This window comes from Sturnira hondurensis, unplaced genomic scaffold (assembly GCF_014824575.4).
Source record: "Sturnira hondurensis isolate 20B ecotype Veracruz unplaced genomic scaffold, ASM1482457v3 Scaffold0007217, whole genome shotgun sequence".
Lineage (NCBI taxonomy): Eukaryota > Metazoa > Chordata > Mammalia > Chiroptera > Phyllostomidae > Sturnira > Sturnira hondurensis.
This window is the reverse complement of record NW_028079848.1, coordinates 4,051,457-4,078,173: the sequence shown is the minus strand read 5'-3', so window position 1 is coordinate 4,078,173 and position 26,717 is coordinate 4,051,457. Positions and strand designations below refer to the sequence as shown.

The 26,717-nt window shown below is 58.9% G+C and overlaps 1 protein-coding gene across 1 annotated transcript; it reads right to left on the bottom strand.

Annotated features, from left to right (window-relative positions):
• Positions 1-1,244: 1,244 nt before the first annotated feature.
• ALG14 (ALG14 UDP-N-acetylglucosaminyltransferase subunit) lies at positions 1,245-25,369 on the bottom strand. The gene is made up of 4 exons (XM_037051370.1): positions 25,126-25,369; positions 23,419-23,570; positions 15,535-15,666; positions 1,245-1,705 (listed from the first exon to the last, which is right to left on the bottom strand). The coding sequence occupies exons 1-4, from the start codon at positions 25,259-25,261 to the stop codon at positions 1,475-1,477; spliced, it is 651 nt and encodes a 216-aa protein (XP_036907265.1). The 5' UTR covers positions 25,262-25,369; the 3' UTR covers positions 1,245-1,474.
• Positions 25,370-26,717: the final 1,348 nt, after the last annotated feature.

Below are 26,717 nucleotides of genomic sequence, written 5' to 3'. Positions count from 1 at the left end.
GGAAACAGCCACCATTAATTCTGCTCCTGGACCCTGGGGCCAGCAGAGGAGATGGACAGGCAGACCTCAACGGCCGGAGGGTGCTGGGGACGCAGTCCCCAACGCGCCACTCTCTACAGCCTCAGTGCTCAGAGGGTGGCCCAGGGACCCCCGAGGGGGCCGGATCTTCTCGGGGGGTCCGTGAAACCGAAACGGTTCTCAGAAGAGCACGAAGATGTTATTTGCCCTCTCCCCACTCCGCCTCCCGGTTGTGCAGTTTTCTTGATGCTCCATGACATCAGTGTCCTGAGGGTTAAAGGAATGTGGCTTTGTGTGTTCTGTTGAGAACATCTAATTCCTTTAGCCACGAACGGGGGTGAAAAGAGCCCCCACACAGAAGTCTGCCGGAGTCTCCCGCAATCTTCCAGAGGGTAACGAGGTCCCGAGACCGTGGCCCTGGAGGACGGCTGGGCTCCATGAGACGTGACTGAGTCGGCAGGCGGAAGAAGTGACGCCCAGTTAGTGGCCGCCTGCGTCCGGAGCCGAGGGGGCACCGAGAGTGGGAGGGAGGCAGCGGCAAAGGAAGAGGCAGCCACCGTGTCTTCTTCCTCTGGTGTTGCTACGTAGAGGACATCGAGAGGGACAGCATGCGCGTCAGCACCAGCCTGGGTCTCGGGGGTCCTGCCACGCGGGTGCTTCCAGAAGAAGCGGCTGGGGCCAGAGGGAGTTTGGGGGGGAGCTGAACGGTACCCGGGAAGGAGAAGTGGGTGGAGGAGGGCAATATTCAAGGTGACAGCCTGCAGCTCTCAGCTGAATGTCCTGGGTTGGAGGCCTGTCCCCGTCTCCCACCCGGAGCCCTTTCTGCGGGGGGTGGGGGCTCCCGGGGGGGGGGCACGTGGTCCACACAGGAAATACAGCCCACCTGACCGAACACAAAGAAATGCCTTCCTTCCACAATGCAGAATACTGGTTTAAAAAAAGATTGCTAATCATAGTCTGCATTTAGTTCTGGGAAAAACATGACTAAAACTAGTCAGAAGGTAACTTGTAGGCAGTGAGAGATTCTTCGATGTAGAAAGAAGTCTGGTGCACAGAGGTGTGAATACTGGTTTATTAATGTTTGTCTTTTTTAAAGATTTTATTTATTTTTATAGAGGAAGGGAGGGAGGAAGAGAGGGAGAGGGACGTCAGTGTATGGTTGCCTCTTGTGTGTCCCCCACTGGGACCTGGCCCGCAACCCAGGCATGTGCCTGACTGGGAATCGAACCAGCGACCCTTTGGTTCACAGTCCAGCACTCAGTCCACTAAGCCACACCAGCCAGGGCTCAACGTGTGTTTTGTGAGAGCACCCAGCTGCCTCCCTGGGTTCCACATTCTACTCCTGACGACAACAGTCCTCCGGGCGCTCGGAAGGCGTCATGACACACGCGTCGTCCTCTCCCACCTGTGGCCGGCAGTGGGGGCTGCGGGGTTGGGGGGGGCCCGCCACTGCCCGTCAGACGAGCCGCCCCAGGAACACAGAGCCGGGGTGCTTGGCCTTCAGGGCGGGCCACTGCACCAGGAAGTAGTCGCAGAAGGGACGGAGGAGGGTGCCGGACAGGGACAGGCGCTCCACGCGGCAGACGCTCTCCACGTAGACCAGGAGCACCCTCTTCACCCCCAGCAGCCCCAGGAGCAGCGCGGAGGCGCAGATGGGCACGCACGTCCCCGGTCCGTTGCACAGCACCTGAGAAGTTGAAGGGCAAGTTAAAATACAGAACACTTACCTCAGTGAGGCGTTTTGCATTAAACATAGTCACATGTTAGAAGGGATTTTTAAGTTTTTCTAAAAATATATTTTATCGATTATGCTGTCACAGTTGTCCCCCCTTTACTCCCCTCCGCCCTGCACACCCCTCCCACCCGCATTCCCTCCCTTTAGTTCACGTCCATGGGTCGTATGTGTGAGTTCTTTAGCTTCTCCATTCCCCTTACCATTCTTAACCTCCCCGTCTTCCACCTACCATTTACACTTCTTATTTCCTGTACTTGCCCCCATTCTCCCCCTCCCCTTCCCCACTGATAACCCTCCGTATGCTCTCCATTTCTGTGATTCTGCTCCTGTTCTAGTTGTTTGCTTAGTTTTTGTTTTAGATGTGGTTGTGATTAACCGAGTTTGTTGTCATTTTACTGTTCATATTTTGATCTTCTTTTTCTTAGATAAGTCCCTTTAACATTTCATATAATAAGGGCTTGGTGATGATGTACTCCTTGAACTTGACCTTATCTGGGAAGCACTTTATCTGCCCTTCCATTCTAAATGAAAGCTTTGCTGGATAGAGCAATCTTGGTTGTAGGTCTTTGCCTTTCATGACTTGGAATACTTCTTTCCAGCCCCTTCTTGCCTGCAAGGTCTCTTTTGAGAAATCAGCTGACAGTCTGATGGGAACTCCTTTGTAGGTGACTGTCCCCTGATCTCTTGCTCCTTTTGAGATTCTCTCCTCTTTAATCTTGGGCAGTGTAATTATGATGTGCCTTGGTGTGTGCTTCCTAGGGTCCAACTTCTTTGGGACCCTCTGAGCTTCCTGGAAGTCTATTTCCTTTGCCAGATTGGGAAAGTTCTCCTTCATTATGTTTTCAAATAAGTTTTCCATTTCTTGCTCTTCCTCTTCTCCTGCTGGCACCCCTGTGATTCAGATGTTGGAATGTTTAAAGTTGTCCTGGAGGTTCCTAAGCCTCTCCTCACTGTTTTGAATTCTTGTTTCTTTGTTCTGTTCTGGTTGAATGCTTATTTCTTCCTTCTGGTCCAAACCATTGATCTGAGTCCCAGTTTCCTTCCTGTCACTGTTGATTCCCTGTGCATTTTTCTTTAGGTCACTTTTTATAGCCTTCACTTTTTTCTGTTCTGTGACCATACTCAACCAATTCTGTGAGCTTCCTGATCACCAGTGTTTTGAACTCTGCATCTGATACGTTGGCTATCTCCTCATTGCTTAGATGTACTTTTTCTGGGGCTTTGATCTGTTCTTTCATTTGGGCCCTATTTCTTTGTCTCGGTGAGCCTGTCACGTTGTAAGGGGCGGAGCCTTAGGTGTTCCTCAGGGAGGGGCAGCCCAGGGCCCTGCGTTGCCACGCTGTGTGGGGGGAGGGGTCTGGGAGGGAACAGAGCTGCTTGCTGGGCTCTCCGTGGGCTTTCAGTCACTTCCCCCGCTTCCCACAAGCAAATTGGGCCCTTTTGGTGCTGATTCTGGTGGGTGAGTTTGTGTATGTTCTAGGACCCTGTGGGTCTCTCCAACGGACTCTCCTGTGAGGCTGGGAGTTTCTCCTGCCACTGCAGCCCCCACAGGTGTTTTGTGTCAGAGGTTTGAGGCTTTATTTCCCTGCGCTGGGACTTGGGTTTTGCGGTCTGTCTCGCTCCCCAGTTGTTCCTCTCGGTTTATCCGCACTCGAATGTGGGACCGCCCGCTCTGCCAGCTATCTGCCGCCTTGCCACATGTTCTCCCTGCCCAGCTGCCCGTCTCCGCCCCTCCTACTGGTCTGGGTGAGTGTTTCTTCTTTAACTCCTTGGTTGTCGGGCTTCCACACAGTTCAGTTTTCTGGTGGTTCTGGTTGTTTTTGGTTTTTAAATTTGTTGTCCTTTTGGTTGTGTGAGGAGGCACAGTGTGTCTACTTACGCCTCCATCTTGGCCGGAACAGATTTTTTAAGTTTTTCTAAGTCTTGAATAATACCTCGACAAGATGTGATGTGTAGCCAGCCACGCACTTTCCAGCCTGTGGGTCTGGGCTGCGCTCTCTCGCTCACCAGCTCTGTGCCCGGGTGCCTGTCCTGTGCCGTGAGGCCTGCCGCTTGGCCAGCCTTGTGCTGCTCTTCTCTATTGCTCCCATTCTTCTTCACGGCCGAGTAATATTCCATCGTGCGCATGTGCCACCGCTTGCCGTCTGACCGTGTACTGAGGGAGACCTGGGTGGTTGCCATCACCTGGCTGTTGTAAGTAACGCTGCAGCGAACACGAGGGTGCAGGTGTCTTTTCAGATCGGTGTGTTTGTGTTTTTCAGATATAATCCCAGGAGTGGAATTAGCGGGTGAAAAGGCAGTTCTACTTTTACCTTTTTGAGAAAATCCCACCCTGCTCTCCACAGTGGCTGCACCAGTCTGCATCCCCACCTAGTGCCGGAGGGTTCCCTCTTCCCCGAATCCTCCCCAGCGCTCGTTGCTCGTGGATGTATTGACGACAGCTGTGGTGACAGGTGTGCGGTGGTATCCTGTTGATTTTGCATTTCCCTGATGAGTGATGTTGAGAATCTCTTCACACTTGTTGGCCATTTGGTGGAGGGTTTCATTGCCTTTGCTGTGTCAAACCTTTCAGTTTGATGTAGTCCCATTTGTTTATTTACTTATTTATTCATTTGTTTTCTTTGCTTGAGGGGACATGTCCCAAACGATACTGCTAAGAGCGCTTTCCTTCCAGGGGGCTCCAGCCTCCCAGCCCTGCCCTGAGTGGCCCTGGCAGTCCGTGGCCGCAGGGTGGCACACAGGCCTGATGGTGGGACGAGGACACGAGACTGGCTGTGTTGCCCCGCTGGGCGCCCGGGCGCCCACCTTCTGGGGAGCCTGGGCGCCCACCTTCTGGGGAGCCAGCCACGCAGGGCCTGAGCTCCAGGGCTGGCAGGCCGAGGGCAGAGACACGTCGGCGTCAGGTTCCTGTGTCCCCTCCCACCTCAGTGACGCCCAGCTGCAGTCTCAAGGCATGTGAGGAAGACCCTACGCACCACAGGCCCCATGGTCTGGCTCCTCCTCGACAGTGGAGGGTTGGCACACAGCTGAGCTGGTCGGGGGCCATGCTGGACGGGCTTTTCAGGTGCTTGCCCTGAGGTTCCAGCACAGAAGGTGCTGTGAGGCCCAGCTAAGACCTGAGGTTTCTGGATGGCAAAGCCAGGGCTGCTGTGCGTCACGGTCGGAGATCAGGGCCAGGCCAGCCCTCGCTGTTTCCATGGCTTCCTGGCCGCTGCTGCGCTCTGCTGAGGAAACGGAACCTCGGTGCTTTCCTGTCCTCTGGACACACGGCCAAGGTGCCAGCTTCCTGCCATCCGGGTCATTCCCTGTTCCCGTTGCATCCTGGCGCTCTGTAGCGCGTTCAGAGGGATGTCTGCTTCCTGTAGCCTGAGTTTCCCACCCTGGGCAGGCCGGCGTGGGGGCTCGCCTGGGGGTGGGGGTGCCAGGGTGAGCGCAGCCTGAGAGCCCCCAGTGCTTGTCCCTGGAGGCGAAGGGCAGCCCTTGACCTCCGTAGGCACAGCACCTTGGTGTGGCGTTCTGCAGAGTGACCCCCTGGAACCTGATGGCAGCCCTCCAGGTGGGCGTCATCACCGTTGAGTTTGGACAAGGAGACAAGGGCGCAGGACGTTAGGTGACGAGGAAAGACTGCCCAGTGGAGACTCAAGCCAGCTCCCAGGGGACGGCGGAGCTCCGTGCCCAGCGTCTGTGTGGGGCCGTCCGCACCCGGCACCAGGCCCTGTGCTGGCTGGGGCAGACGGGACGCCGGGAGGGAGTGGAAGGCGCAATTCTGGCAATGGTTCTGAAGTTTATGCTTCTGCAGCGAATCAGGTTCTGCAGAGAACCTGCCACTGGGCTGAGGTGGAGGAGAAAGCTCAGCAGATAAAACGGGGGAATGGTTACCACGGAAAAGCAAGGAATAAATATCCTTCCGGAATAGGAAGGACTGGTTGAAGTCAAAGCAAGGACAGGACTCTGCCCACAGGCAACATGTGCTCTAGGTCCTTCCTCTCTGGCACAGGCACCTGTGCACCAAGTCCCTGCCCGGCCGAGCCGACAGTGGCCAGTGGCTCTCCTTAGCCGCCCACTCGCAGATGCCTCTCCCGCACCATCCACGGAGGGTCCTCGGATTCCTCGGTTCTCAGCCACAAGGATGTGTGAGGACACTTGGAAGATTCTGGCTGTGGCCCTCGCTGGGGCGGCTCAGTGGGCTGGGCATCATCCCGCCAAGCGAAAGGTTACCAGTTGGATTCCCGGTCAGGGCCTAGGTCTGGGATGCGGGCTCGGTCCCGGGTCAGGTCTGGACATGTGTGACAGGCAACAATTGATGTTTCTCTCCATCTTTTTCCCTCTCTTCCCCTCTCTCTAAAAATAAATAAATCTTTAAAAGACTCTGGTTGTGTGTGTGTGAGAGAGAGAAACACAGCGACAGAACCCCCAGGTGGGGACTAAGGAGCCCTGGACCTTGTGGTTGAAGGATATGGTCCCCTGGAGCCCCGCCTGGCTCCCAGCCTTGACTGCGGGGGACACACGCCCCCCGAGCGCGAACCGGCCTTCCCAGCTGTTTCCTGTCCGTCTAGGGCCCCACATGTTCGTGGAGCCCACCAAGGCTGTGCCCAGCCCTGTTAGCAACTTGCAGAGCTGAACGGCCCGGCTGGTCTGAGCCAAGGTGTTTTTCAAGGATTCTCTGGCCTTCGGGCTCAGCAGAGCTTTCAGTGCGTGTGGCCGCGCCGGTGACTCCCTCCTGGAGCACCTCCAGAGGCAGAGCTCTCCCGGGTCCAGTCAGGGATGGAGTCCTTCACGCTGGCAAGAGACCCTGTGCCTCTGTGCTGCTGTCCTCAGGCCCCACGACACGCTGAGCTGGCTCTTTCCCAACTAGACTGTCCAGTCTGGGGCTGGGAACCTGTTGAACAGGCCCCCGGAGGCTCTGGTGCCCCCCAGAGCCCGAACGCCCTGCCTTGCACACAGGAGGAGCTGCCCCCACTTGCTCCTGCAAAGGGGGCTGTGTGTGCGGGGAGACAGCAGCGAGAGATGTGGGGGCCCGTGCTCCCTCAAGGGCCCACATGAGGACACGTGGGCCAGCAGAACTTCCCGGAGGGGCTTTCAGGGACCCTGAAGCTCCCTAAGGCAGGGGAGCTGCCCGGAACTGGGGGGGCCTGCAGACACCTGTCCCTCCCTGGCTGCACCTTGGGTCCTCTCTAAGGAAGCGAGGGACCCCAGAAGGAGTGCGCGTGAGGACCAGAAGTTGGGCCCGAGCCACAGGCTTTTGGAGGACTCAGCTGACGGCACCTGAGAACAAGGCCCAGGCTGGAGGAGGGTCCGCAGGGCTGGGAACGGGGCAGGGACGTCCTGGGGAGGTGGCTGGTGGCAAAGCAGCTTCTCCTCTGCCACGGGTCATCTCAGCTCTGTGACGGGCACCCTGCTCTCGCTGGCCCGCCTGGCCTCCGGGGAGGGCAGCCAGACGTGGCAGGGAGTGGGGGCAGGGGGCTCCTCCGGCAGCAGCAGCAGCAGGGCACCTCCGCCCAGTTGCTAGGGGCTGGGGCTCTCAGAGCCAGAGCAGCCCCCCTCCCAGCCCTGCTGAGGGCACCGCTGGGCAGCAGGTGCGCAGGCCCTCGTCTGAGAACCTCCAGGGGAGGGGGTGTGTTGGCAGCGGGACAGACCCCTGCACCCTGCAGCTCAGCCCAGGGCGGAAAGTGGGGTTCCCCGAACCAGGGTCAGCTCCCCTTCCTGCGCCCGATGGCCGGCAGCCTGGAATCTGCTCGCCGGGCCATGGGCCCGCACGGCTGTTGCCCAGTGGGCCTCACTGCATCCCTAGGCCTGAGTCTGAGACAGAGAACTGGCCCCACCACCTGGGGCTTCTGCCGGCCAGGGAGACGGGGACGGTGAGGCCCTGCAGGGAACCAGGTGTGGCACCAACCAGGGACAGGCGCGGACTCTGAGTGTGTTGCTGAGGACAGTCAAGCCCGCACAGCCGTGTTGCGACTCAGGCATCTGCCCTGGGTGTCCGTCCGTGTGACTCGCTGGAACATGTCTCCGTTGAGACCTGCAGCCCAGTACTCAGAAGGCAGCGCAGGGCTGTGCTTGGTGTGGGCGGTGTCACCCCAGGCCCCTTGGCTTGGGGTCCTGTTTCTGCCACTTGGCTGCCATTGGCCTTCGGCCAAGCCAGTTTTCCCCTATGCCCCAGCTCTCCGACCCAGACAATGGGGACTACGTGGTGGGAAATGACGTCCTGGGCTCCACACCTGCAAGGGGACAGGTGGGCGCCAGGCTGGTGTGGGGGAGCTCAACCTGTGCTAGCTGGGAATGGGGAGCTTTGGGACCAGGGTGCCCACTTTTTTAAGTAGGGGAGGGGTGAAGCGGAGAAAAGGACCAAATTGGGTTCAGGAAGAGGAGGGGGAGAGGCCAGACCTAGCAGGCCCCAGAACGACTGAGTCTCTCCAGGCTGGTGCCCACCAGGCGCCCCATGCGCGCCCCGCTGTGCCGAGACCGCAGCCCTGCCGGGACCAGACTGGCTCCGCCTTCAACAGGAATGAAACCCTCACACACAACACGCCGTCTATATCTCCCGAAAACTTCATGCTAAACAAAATAAGCCAGTTGAAAGGGAAAAACATCGCGTGACACCAGGGATGCGAGGCGACCAGCACAGGCCAATTCACAGGCAATCGAACACCTAACCGGGGCCACCTGCGCAGTCATCAGGTGACTGGCCCCACGGATGCCCTGCTGGCCCTGCGCGCAGAAGTCAGTTGACGTGGTCCGCCACGCCCACCAGCTGAAGATGACAGTCACAAGAGCCTATCAGCGGGCGGGGAGAAGCAGTGGGCGGGTCCAACAGCCACTCAGGACGTGGCCTGGTGCCCTGGGTGGGAGGCCTGGGAGGACACCCAGGAAAGCCCTGCAGCTGCCGCCGCACCCGCTGTGCAGGGGCCGCACCCGCTGTGCAGGGGCCGGGGCTCCCCACCGCGGCAGGAGCGGGGCGGGCCCTCTGCTGTCGCCCCACCTGCTCTGGGCTTTGCCAGCACCGAGAACACCCACCCCCGAGTCTGTGCTGGCTGTGCGGATGGAAGAGAGCAAGCCGGCTCCCTGGTCCGAGGGGCCCAGCCCGGCTGGAGTGTCTCAGCACCCTCGGGTCCCCAGCGCGGTCCGACGGGCGGCACTTACTTTCCCACGAGTCATCTTAACTCCGACAGCAGGCCTTTAAGTCGTCCTCCCTTAGGGGTCACACGAAAATGAAGAGGAAGCCCCAGCATCTCGGACCTCGGGACTCTCCGACCGAATCACGCAACTCGATTACGGGGACAGGGTGTCGCTGATGCTGCCGGAATCGCACCATTCTGGGCCCAGGATCCTCAGAAACCCGGCCTGGTGGATGCCTGAGCCGGTCTGGGGAGCGCCCCGGAGCCCGAGGGGGCCGGCCTTTCCGACCTGCCCCCGCGTGGCTGGAAGACGGGCCTCTTCTGGCAGTGCCCGGTCTGCTTCCGATCTTGGCGGGCCCTTGGGACTCCTCGCCTGGGCCTGCGAGTCCGTGTCCCACTCCTGTCTCTGGCGCTGCTCCATCAGACACGCCCCTCACCTGTGGTCCGAGTGGGCCCCAGGGACCAGGACCCGTCCACCTGCGCTCACCTCTGGTGAGGCCTGGGGTGGGAATCACCCCCAGATCCCCACACTGCTGTTGCTGTCTGCCCTCGGCCCCGAGGGGGGCCCCTCCAGTTTCCTGGCCACATGCTCCCTCCTTCCTGGCCTTGGGGCTGTGCCCACCACCGCGCAGGTGCTGCGGGTGGGATGCCACCAGAGCCCCCCAGTGTCCTCAGCCCTCTGCCGGCTCAGGTCTCGGGGCACAGCAGTCAGTCGGTGTAGAATAATGGCATACTTATGACTGATTGATTTATAAACAAAAAATAATTTCTGGTCAGTAAGGTTTTAAGGTCTTTGTTTTTTTTTAAATTTTTAGAGAGGGGAAGGGAGGGAGAAAGAGGGAGAGAAACATGCACAGGAGAGAGAAGAAACACACGCGAGCAGGGACCTGGTCTGGAACCCAGGCACGTGCCCTGAGGGAGAATCCACCTGGCCACCCTTTGATCTCTCACTTTGCGGGGCGATGCTCAACTCACCGAGCCGTGCTGGTCAGGGCTATTTGTCATCAGGTTTACAAAATAATAACAAATCCAAAAACAAGTCATTTCAAACTCTAGAGACTTAGAGGCCAAATTCTTGCTCTGATATCAGGGTTGCGTGATTCTGGGGAATGGCACCAGAAAGTCATTCTACGGTGACAGGTGCAGGTCCTCTGAAAAAGTGAAAACACTTCAATCCACCACTTTCCGTGAGAACGCAGCGGCACTTCGGGGGGACGGCCTCAGAGGGACACCTGAGTCCCCCAAGCCACCTTGTGCTGCTTAGTCCCCGTCAGCCCGAAGAGGGCCGTGTACGGCTGCGGTGGCAGTCTTGAGGGCGGGGCTCCCAGTCCCCAGGAGGACACCCTCCCTGCCCTGCTTGACAGGGGGAGGGGCCGTGCTGACGAGCTGACCCAGGGGCGGGGGCGGCTCGCCTGTCCGTGGGGTCTAGGAGGAGGGAGAGGCAGACACAGCCCAGTCGCTAATCGAAGGCCCATCTGAGCGCCTGCCCAGAGCTCGGCCGCGTGGGCAGGAATAATGAAGCCAGGAGACTCGGTTCTGGGCCTGCTGCGCTCACAGTGTGACTGGAGAAGGAGGAAACCCACAGAAGGAAGATGGCAGGACGACCTGCACGTCCAGGAGGGGCCTGCGGGAGGAAAGGCAGCCATTCAGCCCTAAGGGCAAACTGCTTCCACAGCTGTCGGCTGCACACGCGTGTTAGAAAACGCTTTGTCCAAGGTCTGAACAAACGGCTTCGGGGAACCGGGAAGACCAAGCAGGCGACACGGTATCGTGCTAACGAGTGGAATGTGCTGCCCTTTGCAAACACAGCCGGCCCCGCGGCAGGCTTCATCCTCCGCGGCAGAAGTCCAAACCACGTCAGTTCTGACGTCACGCCCACGCACCCGACAGGCCTGCCACAACCCGCTCTCTCCTCCAGGCCGAGCCTGGTCAGCAGGGGGCTCCTCGCTGTTTGAAGGGCGTGCGGCACCTGCTGGTGCTCTCGCCGTTTCTGACCGAGACCCTCACCGTTCCCAGCAGCAGCTGACACGTCTCCCTGGTGGTGAGCCACACAGTGGAGTCTGTAAGGTGCCCGCCCGGTCCTTAGTAAATCACAGCGGTCACCGTTTCCCTGGCTCCACCTGCAGGTCCTGTCCGACAGGTGTGCAGGCCTCGCTCCTGGGCTGGGAGGAGGTTAGAGCTGGCCCTGCTGGCAGCGCGGGGGATGGGGAGGGTCCCCTCCGAGACGCTGTCCCGGTGCAGCTAGAGTCTCACAGGGAGGACAGCTCTCTCTGCGGCTGACGGAGCCTCGCCTTGTTGGACACCGGGAAGGGAAGGCCCTGGCCAGGAGGTGTCGCGCCGCACAGGCAGGAATTATAGCGGGAGAGACAGAGATGGCTGGACAGCAAACCCCCCAGAGGAAGCGCTGGCCTAAACAGAAACCTTCCACCTGCTGACCCGTGTGTGGGGCAAGAAGGCCAGGGCGTCGTGTCCCCAGCCAGAGGCTGTTAGGAAACACTAAGTTGGAATCTTTTCTTTTTTTAAATAAAGTGAAAAAAAATTAAGTGGCTCCTTGACATGTGGGCGTTAAAATACAGCAACTCTGGACGAGGATGCTTTGGGCCCGATTCGGGGGCAGGCCGCACAGCAGGCGAATGCACCCACGGCCACCGGGCGGGCACTTCGGAGGGGTCCGCCTCACTTCACGGGGGTCTTCTCAACGTAGAAAAGAAACAGCCACAGGGTGCTGACGATGAGTGAGCGACGTCGTCACTTCCCCCGGACCACTGGGACAGAGGCGGTGTCCGACACTTCGGGAGCCGTCAAAAACACCCTCCGGGGAGCTCCAGTATTAGGCTGGAGGGTGCACAGTCGGCCAAGGCGCCCTTGCGCAGGCGTTTTTCCTGCTCCACCTCCCCCACCTCAAAGCCTCGAGCGGCCACCTCTGCTTCCCCGAACCCCCTGACCTGGCCCCTCCCCTTCAACACAGACTGAACCCCCGCGGGCTCTGGCGCTTGTGTAGGGGCCAGGGTGCAGGTCAGGCCTCAAGGAGCTCGCAGTCGGCACCCACTGCCCCACTGCCCAGGCTGCCTCCCGCGGACGCCTCCCGCTGCTAGGGCCGCAGCCCCACCCGTAACACGTCACCCTGTGCCCTGGTGCTCCCTTCTCCCCTCCGCCCTCAGACCAGAGGAAGGCACACTGGAAACATGCTCAACGAAAGGTCACTTCGGAGATTCTCAGAGACTGCCAACAGAGCTCCACTGACCCGCAGGACAGCCGAGAGCCCCCGACGCTGTGACTTTGAACTGCAGGCCATCCCAAAGCCTGCCCTGCTCTCACCCCTCCGCTCTGCCCAGCTGCCCCCCGCCCCCCCCCGGGCCCAGTCTCTCCAGGTTCACGGCCTCCTCTGGCCCGCACAGCAGACCCCTCTGAAAGCAGCCCCACTTCCACCAGGAAAAGCTCCCCTTCTCCTTCCACTGCACTCGCAGTGGGGTTCTGGGCCGCCCAGCCACCCGGGACACCCTGCCGGCTTCCACCTGGGCAGGAAGAGGCCCCTGGGACCGACCAGCTGGAGCCCTGACAACTTGGGGACCACGCAGGCAAAGTGAAAGGACCGAGCACTGGTGAGGCAGAGGTGCACGGGCTTCTGCAGGAGGAAACTGGCCCTGTGCGCCCCGGGGAAAAGGGCCCCCTCTGAAAGGAGAGGAAGCCCGGACTTGGGTGGGGAGAGCCCCCAGAGGGGAGACCAAAGACAGTGGAGCAGTCTCCGGCTGATGACGCCCAACTCAGACAGACTTTGAGCTGAGGTCGTTCAGAAGGTGAACCAGAGGCCACGCCGTTTCGAGTACAGACGTCATTTCTGGAAGGAAGCAGTGCCAGGCTGTCACTGAGCCAGTGTGTTGGGGCACAGCTGGCGGTCCCCCACATGGCTGGGGAAGTGGTTCGTCAGCCTGAAGAAACCAGAGACACGATTTTCACACACATCGCGTCTCCTGCCCCAGGGCCTGGACTATTGTCAGGCCGGCCCCGTGCCCGCTCCCCACAGGGCCAGCCCCCTTGAGTCCCCACAGGGGCTGCTGAATGGGTGGGGAGAGTCGGGGGGCTGCACCAGGAAAAGGACCCCCGGCCTGGTCTCTGTGCCGAGCACCCTGACTGCTCTGCAGGGGCAGCCCCTGATGTCACCAAGCGGCCCCCAGTCTGATCTGGTTCATCTCGGAAAACACGACACAGCAGACGACCGTGGCCGGTTGTTTCCTGTTTGACTTGAAAATCTCACTCTCCCTTCACTCCACTTATAGACAGTCACCTCGGGCCAGTGGACCTTCCCTCTGCACGGGTCCTGGCTTGTCGTCAAGAAGTTAATGGACTCTCGTCAATGTTTCAAATGCGTGTCGATCAACAGGCCAATGAAAGTGTGACAGATTAGGCAAAGAGCGGCGAGCAGGGCCACCCAGGTTGTGTCTCACCGCCGAAAACGCCCAGTGAAAAAAATCGCAGCGTCCTACTTGCGGACAACAAGCCACTATCCATGCTGACCACTGGCCGCCATGACCTTAGACATTTCACAGCTCACACTGGGTAAGAAACACGGGAAAAAGTGACTCAGGGCAAGAATGGCCTTCTTTCATGTGAAGTGAGAGTGTGCGTGTAACGGACACACGAAGACTCGTCTCGGTGGTCAGCGCCGGCCTCAGCGTTGGGCAAAGAGGCCGGGTGTTAGGCTGGGATGGAGAGTTTCTCCCAGTTTGTTACACGGGGGGAATCTGAAATGTGCTTTTCACTCGATTAAAAATTAAGCCAGCGTTCCTGTTTGTGTGCAGAGCTCCTCGCCCCAGGTCCCCGCGGCAGCAGCCAGCCGGGGGCGCCAGCAGGGGGCAGCAGGCCCAGGAAGGAGCCCCGGGGGGCCCACTCGGGGAGCGTTCTCTGCGCTGACTCCCTTCTAGGTCATCCCTCGGACACGCGGACGGCCCCTTTCTAGGCAGGGCCGCGGGAAACACGGTCACACGCCTGTGCCCCGGGAGCTTCGAAGATCCTTCCCACCTGCACGTGCAGACCCCGAACCTGAGTCTGACCGTCAGCGGCCTCACCAATTAAACCTTCTCTTCCTCCCCCGGGACAGACACGCTGCTCTGCGGGAGCGCGTTTTCAGGACGGTGGGAAGGCAGCCCCTCTCCCGAGACGCCTCAAAGACGCCCGCTGCGGGGAGGGACTAAAGAAGACACGGCGGTGGGTGAACCCTTGGGCTCTCCGTGCAAGGCGGTGAACCACTGAGTGTTCAAAATCCAGACTACGGGGGCTCGATGTGTGTGTGTCACCCGGGGGGTGGGGTGGGCGGAGAACGCACAAGAAGGGTTCCGCGGGACCAAGACTGGTGGGAGCCCTTGGCTGGGCCCTGAAGGGCAGACGAAGGGTCCCTGCCGCTCAGCAGGCCCGCTGGGTGGGAAACCGGCAGAGACGGAGAGGGCAGCGAGCCCCCAGCCAGCCCGGTGCTGTGGTGCTTTCGGGTCGTACATGTTTCCACCCAGTGCACCTTTCCTAGGAGGCTGAGGGGCCATTCACCTGCAGCGCAGCGCGCCCTTTCAGGGTACGGCCCGGGCTCCGGCAGAGGCGGGAGCCACCACCTCCTGGGGGGGGTGGAGCAGGGAGAGAGAGAGGTGTGGCACGGGTTTCAGAGGGCTTTTGCGCTGGGTCTTAACCGGCCAGCCGGACAAGCACGTCCCTCACAGTTTCTGCCCGGAGAGGTGGCGCAGAGGTCAAGGCCAGGTCCCAGCCCCCTGCTTCATCCCCAGCACTGGTGCTGAGCAAGCAACTGCGTCGTGGAGCCCCATCTGTGAGCCAGGAAACTCAAGGGACGGCCTCGCCAGCCTCACGAGCATGGCGCTCAGCAAATGTGAGCGCTGAGTCCCAGACGGGGCCTCCAGTGGAAAAGCGTGACCTGCTCTGCTCCTCACACACGCTCTGGGGCCTAAGTGAGAGGCAGACCCCTCGGCTCGGCGCACGCCGGCCAGTGTTGCCATCCGAAAGGAGAGAGGTCTCCTTTGCAGTGGCCACAGAGGCAGGAAAGAGACAGCGCTCTGTGACAGGTCACAGGACAAACAGGGGACCCAGGGCGGACACTGGAGGCCTGCGTGGGGCGGACCAGCTCCCAGTGGAGCAGAAAGGCCCATAGACCCTCACTCCCCACCAGAGGGGCCTCAGCACAGTAGGGCCTCCGCCTGGGAAGCCGGCCGTGGCAGGGCAGCCGACCGGGCGATGTCCACGTTTAAACGGGTCCAGTGCAAAGTGGAAATACGTGCCCCACACTCTCTTCCCCCTTCTCCCTTTAGAAACATCCTCCCAGGTTTACAAGCCAGTTTATAGCTCTTGTAAAATGGTACATTTGGTTAGAAGGAAACTGAGAGATGTCCGATTCAACCCTTTCGCTTTAAGGCAAAGAAGGAGGCCCAGAGGGGGATGGACTAATGTGAGATAAAAGCCCAGTGGCCCCCGCACCCCTCTTTCCACTTGAGGAGTCAAAGGCGGAGGCCAGGCCATCCCCAGAACCCCGCATGCCCCGCTGACCTCAGCCGCCAGGTCACTACGCCCGTTGCCAGCAGAGCACACCAGTGCTCGCCCTCAGCGCAGGCCGGCCGGGCGGGGTCTGCCTGGCGCACTGCCACGGGAGCTGCCGGGGAAGCCGCTACGCACCAGGTCCGGCTTCACGCGGTAGGTCAGCGGAAAGGAGAGCCAGGCGGAGTGCAAGGTGGTGAACACTGTGGACAGCCAGGACTGCTGGACCTCGCGGCTCCGGGGGATGCGGTGGATGTGGTATGCGGGGCGCTGGAAGGGAAGAGCAGAAACCTGAGTCAGCGGGCTGCTGGCACCTGGGCGGACTCGCATGCGAGGCTTTCTGGATTGTTCCTAAGGTCCACCCCAGCTGGTTGTGAATTGAGTTAAAACGCTTTTTTGTGCTTTACACAGCACGCGTCTTGGGCTTATGACTGAAGATTTTCTAAACAGGTTTCAGAAATGTCACAGTCCATTTTGACAACACGTCGGGGACAGTTTTCTGTAAGATATGTTTTAGGCAAAGAGCGTAACATGGTGAGGTACAAAGAGCTCTTACAGATGAGTACGTGAGACACGTACCCAGAGCCGCGACAGTGGAACGGACGGACCGACCCCCCCCCCAACAACAGGCTAGCACGCACAGCGAGGCGCCTGCTGAGCGCTGGCTCACAGCTCGACACGGGAGGTGGTGGCCAGTCCCTGCCCCACCTGCCCAGCCAGCATCGACCCCCACTGTCGCTGCGAAACAGACGCTGACCTTCCGGGGCTGGCGTATGGCAAGCTCTCTCGGGGGGTCTTCTGGAAACATCTACCAGCATTTTAAGTGTGCCTGCTTCTGACCCAGCGCTTTTGCGACCAGACAGCATTTGCCCAGGCTGTGCAGTGAGTCACCCTTTGTGGGCACTGGACACGGCCTGCGTCTCATCCACTGGGGAGTGGAGGCGTCCCTACGGTGAAGGGCCCGGAGCTGCCGTGACAGATGACGTGGATGGAGTGAACGTGTATGAAAGACGGGCTGACACGCGTGGCTAAGGTGAGCAGCAAGTTTCGGGTCAGTTTGTTTAATATGGTCCAGTGTGTATTAACACATCACACACACGTGTGCCTGGGCACACACGTGTACATACGCTAGCGTTCACATGGAGAAAATCGGGACCCACTTGCCACAAGCGGCACAGGCGGTGATATTCAGGATGGGCTCGTTTCCCAGGTCACGCAGGTCCACGTCGGAAACCCGCAACAAACGGGCATCACTACTTCCATCATCCGAGGAACCGGCGCTGCTGCCTGGAACCCAAGTCCTGAGGGCTTTGTTCTCTGCCGAGTAACCATCACCCAACCAACACTCCCAGCGCAGAGCGCTCAGTGTCCAGGGCTGGGAACAGGGTGGCCCTGGGTGGGCTTTCCTGTGAAACCGGAGGAGGGGCTGGGTTCAACCGGCTGCCCAGCCCGTCTCCTTACACAGCAGCCTCCCAGACACCAGGGAGCAACAAGAGGGAGGTCGGTCCCACCCTCAAAAGCTGCACTTTGTCATTTCCACATGGTCCCACTGGTCCACAGGTTACCTTGTTTCCTGTGGAAGGGTCACCCATGGGCTTAAGGAGGAGAGGAGACTGACTGGGCCTTCCTGGGGCTGGGTGACCTACCGGGAGACCGCTAGGTTGGGGAGCACAAGGGTATGTACTTTGCACACTCCCCACCCACCCCCCTCAGGCCTCAGGAGCAGCTGCCCCTTGAGGGCAGGGAGCCTGCCTGCTCTCGTGCGCTGCGGGCCGTGTCTGCAGCTGTGTCTGGGAGGGTCTGCTGTGTGGCGGGAAGGTGTGCACGAGCCCCTGTTTGCGGCTCGATGGCGCCCCCCACCTGCAGCCTGCAGCCTGCAGCCACCAGCGGGCGCCCCTGTCCCTGTCCCCGTCTCCCGCTGTAGGGCATCCGCACTCCCACCCCCTCTCCCCCGGCCCTGTGCCTGGCTCCCCACTGGAGGTTTGTGCACCAGCCCTTTCTGGGGAAACACGGAGTAAAACCGGGGCCTTGGGGACACTCCGACGTTCCTGCTGAACCTCAGACCCTGCCCCCCCCCCTCCCCAGGTGCTGCCGTGCTGCTCTTGCTGCTCTCGCCCTCAGGCCTGGCAGCTGAGCAGCGACACGGTTCTGGGAAGTAAGTCCAGAGCCCCCTCCAGCGACGCGGCCCCGCCTCTTTCCCACAGTGGGCAGGAGCAGAAAAGAGGAGGAAAGAGGAACGTAACCACGAGACTCTCTCCCATTCTCGCTCTACCAAATAGAGAAACACCCTGTCTGTCATTTGTCTGTGCACCCACCCGAGCTTCCTGACACAGAAGGGCAGGGCCATGCCCCACGGCACCGCGCACGCCCACGGCCTCCCAGGGCTCCCACACGGCCTCGACCGACACAAGCAAACATGCGGAGGCAAAGCCGACGAGAAAGAATGCTGAAGCAGAAAAAATGCAGAGGGCAGATGGATTTTTCGGGCCTCTACTTTCTGTGAAACGAAGTGAAACCCTGAGTTAGAAGCTAACAGTAGGTGACACCTTGTAACTTCCAAAGCGTCTTCCAGAATTACCTCACTGCTAGAAACTACCTCACTGCTAGAAACCACAGACAGATCTGGCCCGAGGCTGTGACAGACCAAGTAGACGGCTGCAGTGACTTCGATGGCAATGACTCCTCCCAGCAGTCCCCACGGCTTCACAAACCACAGCGGGCAGACGCAGCGGTCTGTGAAGTCATTCTCCGCTGTCACCGCGCGCTGAAACGTACAGCACGTTGATTATTTAATGACTGCCACATCATTGTGGACTCTCAAAAACCAGTCAAAACTGAAGTGGTAAAGTTCATTCAACCCAAAATGGTTTCAGCTTTCTTTCATAGCGGTTTCTTAATAACGCAAAGGATAATACACGCTAACAGGACATTGGACGGCCCCACCATCACTCTGAAATGGAGACGCCAGCACTCGCCACGCCGGGGACACGTCTCCATGCGTGTGTGGCAGCTGTACACAGGGCCCTGCGGACAAGCGCCTGTCAGGCTGGGGGCGCCTGGCTCCCCAGACCTCGGTCTCTTGCTGTGGAGGAAGGGGGGTCTAGCGAGACCAGGGACCCTCAACCAGCCATGTGGCAGCAGGTCTGGCTCCCAGGCACCCATGCGGCAGCGGAGACATTCCTTGGCTGGAGATGCTGGGCTCAGGAAGAGAGAGAAGCCGTCTGTTCTTGGAAGGATCACAGCCCTGGTGCACAGTCTGACGCCCCACACGAGGCACCCTGGTGGCCTGCTCCCAGTCCCAGTCCGAGGCCCACAGTCACCCGGTCTCCCTTGGGCGAGTCACAGCCTCGGCCTGACGGTTTGGGTGGGGCTTCACCCCGCCTCCTTCACCCCCTACCTCTAGCTCCCACTTCTGGGTGGGCCCAGAAGGGCCTAACCGACATGGGACAACCATGAGCCCGGCCACCACGCCTGGGAACGTCACCCAACTGAGGCCATGAGGCAGGTGTTTGCTCCTGGGAAGAGAAGCTTCGTGTCTCTCAGACGCCGGTGCAGGCTGCCTTGTCTGTCCTCGAGCTGGGGCAACGGCAAGGGGCTGCTGCAGCTTGGCATGTGGTAGGGACCCCGGGCCATCCACCCGGCACAGGGAGGTGGCCAGGCATCAGCAGCCGGAGTGAGTGCGGTGTGTGGTTCACAGTTACTGGGACTCCATCGGTCCAGCTCTGATTCAAGCAAAGCCTCGCCCAGCTTGCCTTTCCTGGCCATGTGGGGGAGGGGACCATTAAGATTTGGGAAGGAATTTCAGACATTAAATCGCTTAGAACACTTCAGAGATGTGTACACATCTACGGGACACACTGTTTTGAAAACGATCATTTAGTCACTGAAATGGCCACATCAGGATCTGGCTCTGCAACAAACCACGAAGGTTTTCTTCTCCAGATGCCCACTCAGTCAGTACGGGCTTCCGAGTCAGAGGTGTTTGTCTTAACTCAGCTACGGTTCGTTGGAAAGAGGAAAAGTGCATACATACACCAGCCACACTCCAGACATGTATGCACGTTAAACCAGGGCTGTATCACATAACTTACTACAAACTGCAGGGAAGCCCCACAACTGCAGTTACGTGGTGTGCAAACGCGTTTCTTTCACAATCGCTCGGGAGTTGAGAACAGACTCCCAGAGTGCTAGTGCGAGCAGTCCTCGCCGGGCAGCGCTGCGTGGAGCCAGCGCCCCCCCTGGTGGTGGCCGTGGGGCTGTGGGAGGGAGGCCGTCCGGGTAGCTCCACACCCACCGCTGATGAGCCCTGCAGTCGGCCAAACGCCGCAGACACACAGGCTGGGAGACGCCAACCCAACACCACCCGGGCCTCAAGCAGCAGGAAAACCAGCCTGCTCCCAACACGCAGGAGACCCGTCCCCCAAATACCAGTGCTCACGATGCGTGTTTGGGTTATTTCGAAAATAACTATTTCATGTCAGTAGGTTATTACTTCCACTGGGGCTTTTATCTCTTCTCAGCTTTACTTCTAGAAAACCACCTGTTTTCTAATTGTCATCTTAGAAAATGTTCAAAGACCAAAAATCAAGCACCATCCACAGAGCGGACGATCCCTCCCCTTTGAACAGCCTTTAAATGGCTCAGATCACCTACGAAGTCCTTCCTGCAACTGGAAGCGTTCCAAGGTGACCTCTGGCTTCCAAAGCTGGTGTAACTGTCTTGTAATCTCCTGACTGTGTCCCCACTTTCCCGCCGTCACTCTGGTCAACGGCCTCCTCTGGTCCCCTCGGGGCCCGCATGTCCCACTCCCTCCCTCTCCTCATTCTGTCTTCCCGGTTGGACCCCCGATCTTTCTTGGGAAGCCGCCCCAACACCCCGGCCTGGGGACTCTGCCCTTCTTCCCACCCCACATTCGAACCCACAGGTAGCTGTGGTCTTGCCACCCACTCCTGTGCCCTCAGTTCAGTGAGACACCTGAGGGCACTGACCACCCCCACCCACTTTGAAGTCACTGTCTTGCTCTCTCCCAGCTGGTTCTGTGCAGTGACCGTCACCCACGATTCCCTTCACTGCTCTGCTGAGAATCCCCGATTCCTCCTGGGCTTGGCCTGGCTCCCTGGAGTCCCTGTGAGAGTGGGTAAGTGGGGTTGTCAGTGGGGTCTGCTTCAGGACTCTCCGGACACGAGAGCCACGGGTCTGCCCATCGGCCCCAATGCTCTGCTGTGCACTGCCACCTGGTGGCAGCCTGTGGGGATGACAACGACTGGGGGAGGGGAGGCACAGAAGCCCACAGTTGAGGGCAGTCCTTCATTCCCACTGGCCCAGGCTGCGGCTTCTGAAGCTGAGGGGCCCTTCTGGGGTAGGAGGGGGAGAGAAGAAAGGGAGAGAGACGGCAGGGCCTCCCTGGGTCCGTGGTGGCCGCCCCATTCTCACAACTGCTCTGGCCACAGGCTGTCACCTTCTGCTTACTTGTCTTGTTTTCACTGCCCTGCCCCCCACCCCCTCCCCAACCAGAAACCCTATTAGCCCAGCTTTCAGCAAAGGCCAGGACCCTGCCACCCCCAGCTTCCCACCCCTGCTGGTGGTCTTGCTCCCTCAGCCTGCTGCCCCTCTCCCTGATTCCTTGTCATCCCCCCTCCCCAGCTCGAAGTCCTTTCAAAGCGGAAAGCACACCCTGGCCCCCAAGCTAGCAAATGTTTCAGTGGGCCCTTGGGCCACTGATCCTGGCTGTGCATGTGTGACCTGCGCTCACAGCCAGCACCCCGCCCCCCAGCGGGAGCACTCAAGGGCACGGCTGGCCCCCTGCCCTGTCCTGTCAGCAGGTTGCTCGGGCTGGGCTTTCTTTCCTTTTTTTTTTTACCTTTTATCTAATCAAAGTAAGACCCCCCACTTACGGTAGGACATTTGGAAACTTGTAAAAATATTGCTCAATGTGTCTAGTACCAAAGGGTTCCCTGCACCGGGGCCCCTGCCTCCTGTCTCCTGGGGTGGGGTGGGGGACGTCCCGCTGAGTCACAGCCAGCCAGGGTCCCAGCGCTCCGCGGGGAAGGTGGGGCTGAGCTTCCCCCGCAGCCTCACAGACGCCACTCTGGTGACAGGTTCCGCTTGGAGAGGTTCCCACCCAATCTTTCTGAAGCGTGGCTTCAGCTCTCTCTGCTTGGAGCTCACCCCCGAGGAAATGACACTTTCTTTAGAAAGCTTTGCAAGACATGTTTTCGTATAAGTAATTTCACAGCTACTGTTCAGGGTTTTAAAATTTTGCTTAGCTTTCCACTACTTGCCTTTCCAATAGCTTATTCCATTGGGGGTGAGAGATTTCTCCCAAGAGAAGCCTGTTTCTCTTAAGAAGCGAAACTACTCAGAGAAATGAGGGCTAACAGTAGAGTTTAAAAGTGAGCAGAGGCCTGACCAGTGTGGCTCAGTGGGTTGGGCATCCTCTTGCAAAGGGAAAGTTCAATTCCAGTTAGGGCACATGCCTGGGTTGCAGGCCGGGTCCCAGAATGATGTCTCCCTCCCTCCCTTCCTAAAACTAGATAAATAAAGCACAGAAACAATGATTTATTTTCATCCTTGTGTACATATAAATAAGGTTAATCTCGTACCTAAAGACTTTAAACACCGTTAAAAAACCTACAGTGGAGCAAAGGAACCCAGAGTGACCCAAGTGAAGTCTCTGCAACACAGGAGGCGATCTCTACCTTGGAATTAACAACACAGCATTATCAAGCTAAAATCCAGTTTCCAATTTGCTGCATGCTTACACCTGCATGACCAGGTGAATGCCAGCGTCTAACTACATTTCCTACAAGCTGACAAAAGCACTTAGAAGTTCACTGAATAACTGCATGTCCATTTAAGTTGTAAACCAAACAAGAGAAAGTCCCTCTGCTATGTGGGCTGTTCATTCATATCCTCTAATTTCTAAGAGGGTCTCGAGGTTCTGGGAAGGGCGAGCCCGTGGTCACACTGCGGGCCGGCATCTCCCCAGGACTGGGTGTGAGTTGTGCTCTGAGTGGCAAGAAATCGACCCCTCGCCAGGCACAGGGCGCCGCCACAGCCTGGGTTCGTCAGCGGCACGGATGTGCTGGCTTACTTGAAGAGGCTGGGAAATTCAGCCATGCAGAGCTACACAAAGCCTCGAACTGCAGGAGCGTTGTGTAGGGCCAGGAAACAGCTGCGGGTACAGCTACGTTGGGGAAAATGTGTGGGGGGAGAGGGGCTGGGTGGGGGCTGTTTCTACAAATAGTCCAGAATGGACTTCCATGCAGAGGACACACTAAAACTGCCTGCAGTCACAGTACGGATTTGACTGGTTCTGGCAGGTGATGTGAATGAACCTGAAAACCCTCCTCCCACAAATAGATTAAAATACTGTAAGAAATGTAACTACACACCTTCAATATGTCTTTTTGCACCAGGAGGAAGGGAATTCCTTCCCTGCCAGAAATAAGAAGAAAACAGGCAGGAAGCAGACGGTGCCCGGCACAAGGTGAGGGAGGGGGATGTGTCGGAGACCTGGGGCCAGACTGCCCTGCTGGGTTGTGAGTCGAGGTGACAGCTGACATTTCAGGGACAGTGACACTCCCTGTCCTGGAAGGTCAGAGTGCCTTGGGGCTCAGGTCTCGTCCTGTTCTGCTTTCTAACTACACCCAGTCCCTGGGTGACCTCACCCACTTTCTTACTGTAAGTCCGCATCATCACGCAGACACATGACTGCCAAGTTTATATCCCAGACTGGGCTTCCCTCTAAACGTCACTCGTGGATCCAACCACAGAGCCCGTGGCTTGCTGGGCACAGACGTCTCGCATGGAGTCCTCTTGCTGCCTCTGGGATCTCGCTCACGTTCTTACAGGACAGCTCCATTTTCTGGTGGCTCCGGCCAGAAGCCTGGAAGTCACCCTCTGCTCCTCACCTGCCCCCCACACCCACATCCTAACCCAAGTGCCATGAGATCACTTCCCCAGAAGGTGAAACCCAGTGCACAATGTGAAACCTTCTCAGAAACTGAAATGGTGACTTACTGTGGTACTGGGGTCTCTGTCAGCTCGGTTTTGTTCAAAAGAATGTATCTTCTGGGCACTGAACTCATCCGTGTCAGCAACGACATAATGCCTGGGGCAGTAGGCACTGGACAAGTGACCCAGCAGCCTCAGCATCTCGGTGGTGTGCCCGCCTGCAAGAGGAGAGGAAGCCTCAGTCTGGGAGGCCAGGCAAGCAGAACTGCTTGACCTGTTTTGCCCGTGCTGATGTCTGCGCATTTCTCAGAGGCAGGAGGAACCACTGGGAACAGGAATCTGTGCCCTTGTGCGAACACTACTTTTACGCGGGGAAGAGAGTAACCAATGTATAAACATAAAACCAGCGCTCACTGAAGGTGCTGGGGAAGGTCGTGGGCAGTGCAAGGCACACTTCATACTCTGGAGAAGGGGGCGGGGTGGGACACACACACACACAGAGGCAGAGGTGTGCCCCGGCAGGGAATTACAAGGGGGGCGGGGAAAGCAAGCAGTTAGGGAAAGCCAAGCCTGGGGTGAGCGGGGAGACCCCCCGGGAAAGGCGGAGGCGACTCAGAGGTGAAGCCAATCAGAGCGGGGAGGCCCCTGGGCGGGGGTGGGAGTGTCAGGGCGGGAGCCGGTGAAGGACGGATGGGAGGTGCGTGCGCGTCCGAGGGGTGGCGGGGACTAGGGCGCAGCAGGGTCAGGGCGCAGGCCGGAGTCGGGGGACAGTCGCTGGGGGCTTCCGCGCCGAGAAGTCGCAAGGGGGGGGGCGTGGGCGCCACCCCTCTGCCCCACCCCTCTGCCCCACCGACGGTGGCGGTGGCCTCGGCAGTTACTGGCCCCCCACAACGGTCCCCCCAACACCTGCAGTGCTGCCGCTGACAGCGTGCGGGCTCCGGAACCACGAGTTAAAAAGAAATCAACTGTGCTCACTGAGTGTCCTTCATGGACGGACGCCCCCAGAGGACAGCCGCCCGTCACGGTAGCCACAGGCCAGGTGAGCAGAGCGAGCGCCCTGCCAACCGGCCGGGCCACACCTGCCGGCCTTCCTTCCAGCCTCGGGCCTCGGGCGGACGAGGCCCTTACCTGCCTCCGCGCTCGCCTTCTTTGTCCCCCCGCCCCCCATCACTTCCCCACGGCTTCAAGGAAGCGCTCTCCGCGGGGACAGTGAGCGAAGCAGAGGGAACGTCGAACCAATGGGGCGCAGGCTGCGCCCTCGCGACCCAGGGGCTGTCGTCTCGCCGGAGCAGGGGGCGCACGGAGCAGGGGGCTCACGGCGGACTGGGTTCCAGGAGGAACCAGACACAGACCCAGCCCAGAGCGCGCATCACATTTAAATGTGACAACTCATCTCGCCCCACTGATCGCGATTCCTAAACTAGGTACAAAATGCCTGGATTGATCATGCAAATCAGCAGCTTATTCAGGGAAATAGCACGTTAGCATCAAGAGGCATCTGCGTCCTCTCGGGTCACTACTAGTGTATCAGACGACTATACGCTGAAGACAGGCGTAATTACAGACTTGTGCAAGGCACTCGTTTGTCATTAAAGCCCCGGCCCGGCAGCAGCAGCCCACCGGCCCTGGGCCAGGCTCGGGGTCGGTTCTGGCGAAACTACAACTCTCGGCGTGCAATGCGCACAAAGCGCAGAGGAGACCGGGGAAGGAGTCGCGGTGCACTCTGGGGTTTGTAGTCCCACCGCAGCCTGACGGTCCCCGCCCCATACGTACCGGACCCGGCCACCACCATGAGGCTGACAGACTTCCGGGGTACAATGACCTGTGAATGAAGCACGAGCCATAGCCGCAGGGCCAGGACCACGGCCAACGCCACTGCGCCCGCTGTCAGGATGAGGAGGGCCCCCATTCAACGGGACGCATGCGTGATGGCCTCAGTCCGGCCCCGAGGAACGGTCGCAGTTCTGGAACTACGGGCGCTGGGGAGACTCAAACTCGACGCGTCCAACGCCTTGCTGGGCGGGGCTTACTTGAGCTGGGCGGGGTTCAGGCCCGGAGGCGGAAGTCCGGTCTCTGAGGGAAGCTCAAGTTACGGAAGTTAAGGTCTGGTTAGGTTGGATTTCCGGCCGTGATGAGGTCCGAGGGCCTGGCAACTTTCAAGGTAGCAGGTACCGGCCCTAACAACTTTGTGAGTTCCACCTGCGGCCCAGTGGCACACAGTGTTGTTGTTTTCTTTCTTTTTAAAGTACCAAGGGGAGTGTTTCTGCTGCACGTGCAGACGTCGACTGAAAGTGTTTGCCAGGAAAAGGTACCCTGGTACAAAGAATTGAATTCAGGGCACGCATCTGACAATAAACGTCACTGTCACCAACTCAGTGCCCGTAGGAGTCCCCAGTGCGGGGTGCGGCCAAGGGAGAGACTTTAGGCAGGTGACCAGTTTGCAAACCTTGGGAAACCGCCTCAGATGAAAATCTTAAGTTCTTTCCCGAAGGCAAAGGGGAGGTGACCTTTTATACAGGAAGTACTTGCCATGGTTCCTGATTCGCCCCTTTTTATGCAAATGAACTCAAATTCGCACCCGGTGGCTGGTCAAAACAGCACTCTTTTGATTGGTTGGGACCACGAGTCTCGGTAATGGAGCTGCTCTGATTGGTCCTGGGTGGGTAGAGGATACAGCCGTGCAGCGCAGATTGGATGGGGTAGGTCTCCGCCCATTGGTGGAGGTGGCAGTTCATGAACTCCCGCCTAAGGTTGGGCTCAGCGGTGGGGAACGCTGTGCGGGAGTTTGCCCGCTCTCGGGCTGTGGCTTTTGCCTGAAATGCGTCCTGCCTGCGACGCCTCTGCAGACAATGGCCGCTAGACTCTGGTTATGGATTTGGGTCCAGTTAACCACAAGGAGTCCTTAGCAGGAGTATTCCTTATCAGAGTCAACCACCCTGATCTCTTTCCTAATACTCGTGCTTTGTTCCAGGTGGTTTCAAAGCTCACCAACCTCGTGACCAGGGTAGCCGAGGGTGAGCAACTGGGCAGCGTGGGAGCCCAGTGGCTCGAGGTAGCCGGAGCGAGGAGACTTACAATTAATAGTCACTTAATCTTGCCACAAAGCCAACACCTCCCCTGTCCTACTTTAATTACGTTTTCGTCTAGTTGATCTACACTGCGGCAATATAAAAATGCTGAGATCGGCGAGCCCCCTTCGCCCCAGGTGTGGTTTGCCTTCAGTCCCGTCGGCCTGTAGGTTAGAGGGCGCGTCCAGTGCATCTGTATTCAGTCTTCCATCATTAATCCTCTTAACCTGACATCCCCACAATAAGGCCATTAGGCACATATTATCCCTCTCTTTTCAGGTGAGGTTTTGATGGACT

What these genes read in the sequence shown, in the direction of transcription:
- ALG14 (XM_037051370.1), bottom strand. Translation starts at nt 25,261, where the DNA reads ATGGGGGCCCTCCTCATCCTGACAGCGGGCGCAGTGGCGTTGGCCGTG. An exon ending in CATGGTGGTGGCCGGGTCCG is followed by an intron (nt 23,571 to 25,125) that starts GTACGTATGGGG and finishes CTCCTCTTGCAG; the next exon opens with GCGGGCACACCACCGAGATG. An exon ending in ACCGCGTGAAGCCGGACCTG is followed by an intron (nt 1,706 to 15,534) that starts GTGCGTAGCGGC and finishes TCAACTTCTCAG; the next exon opens with GTGCTGTGCAACGGACCGGG.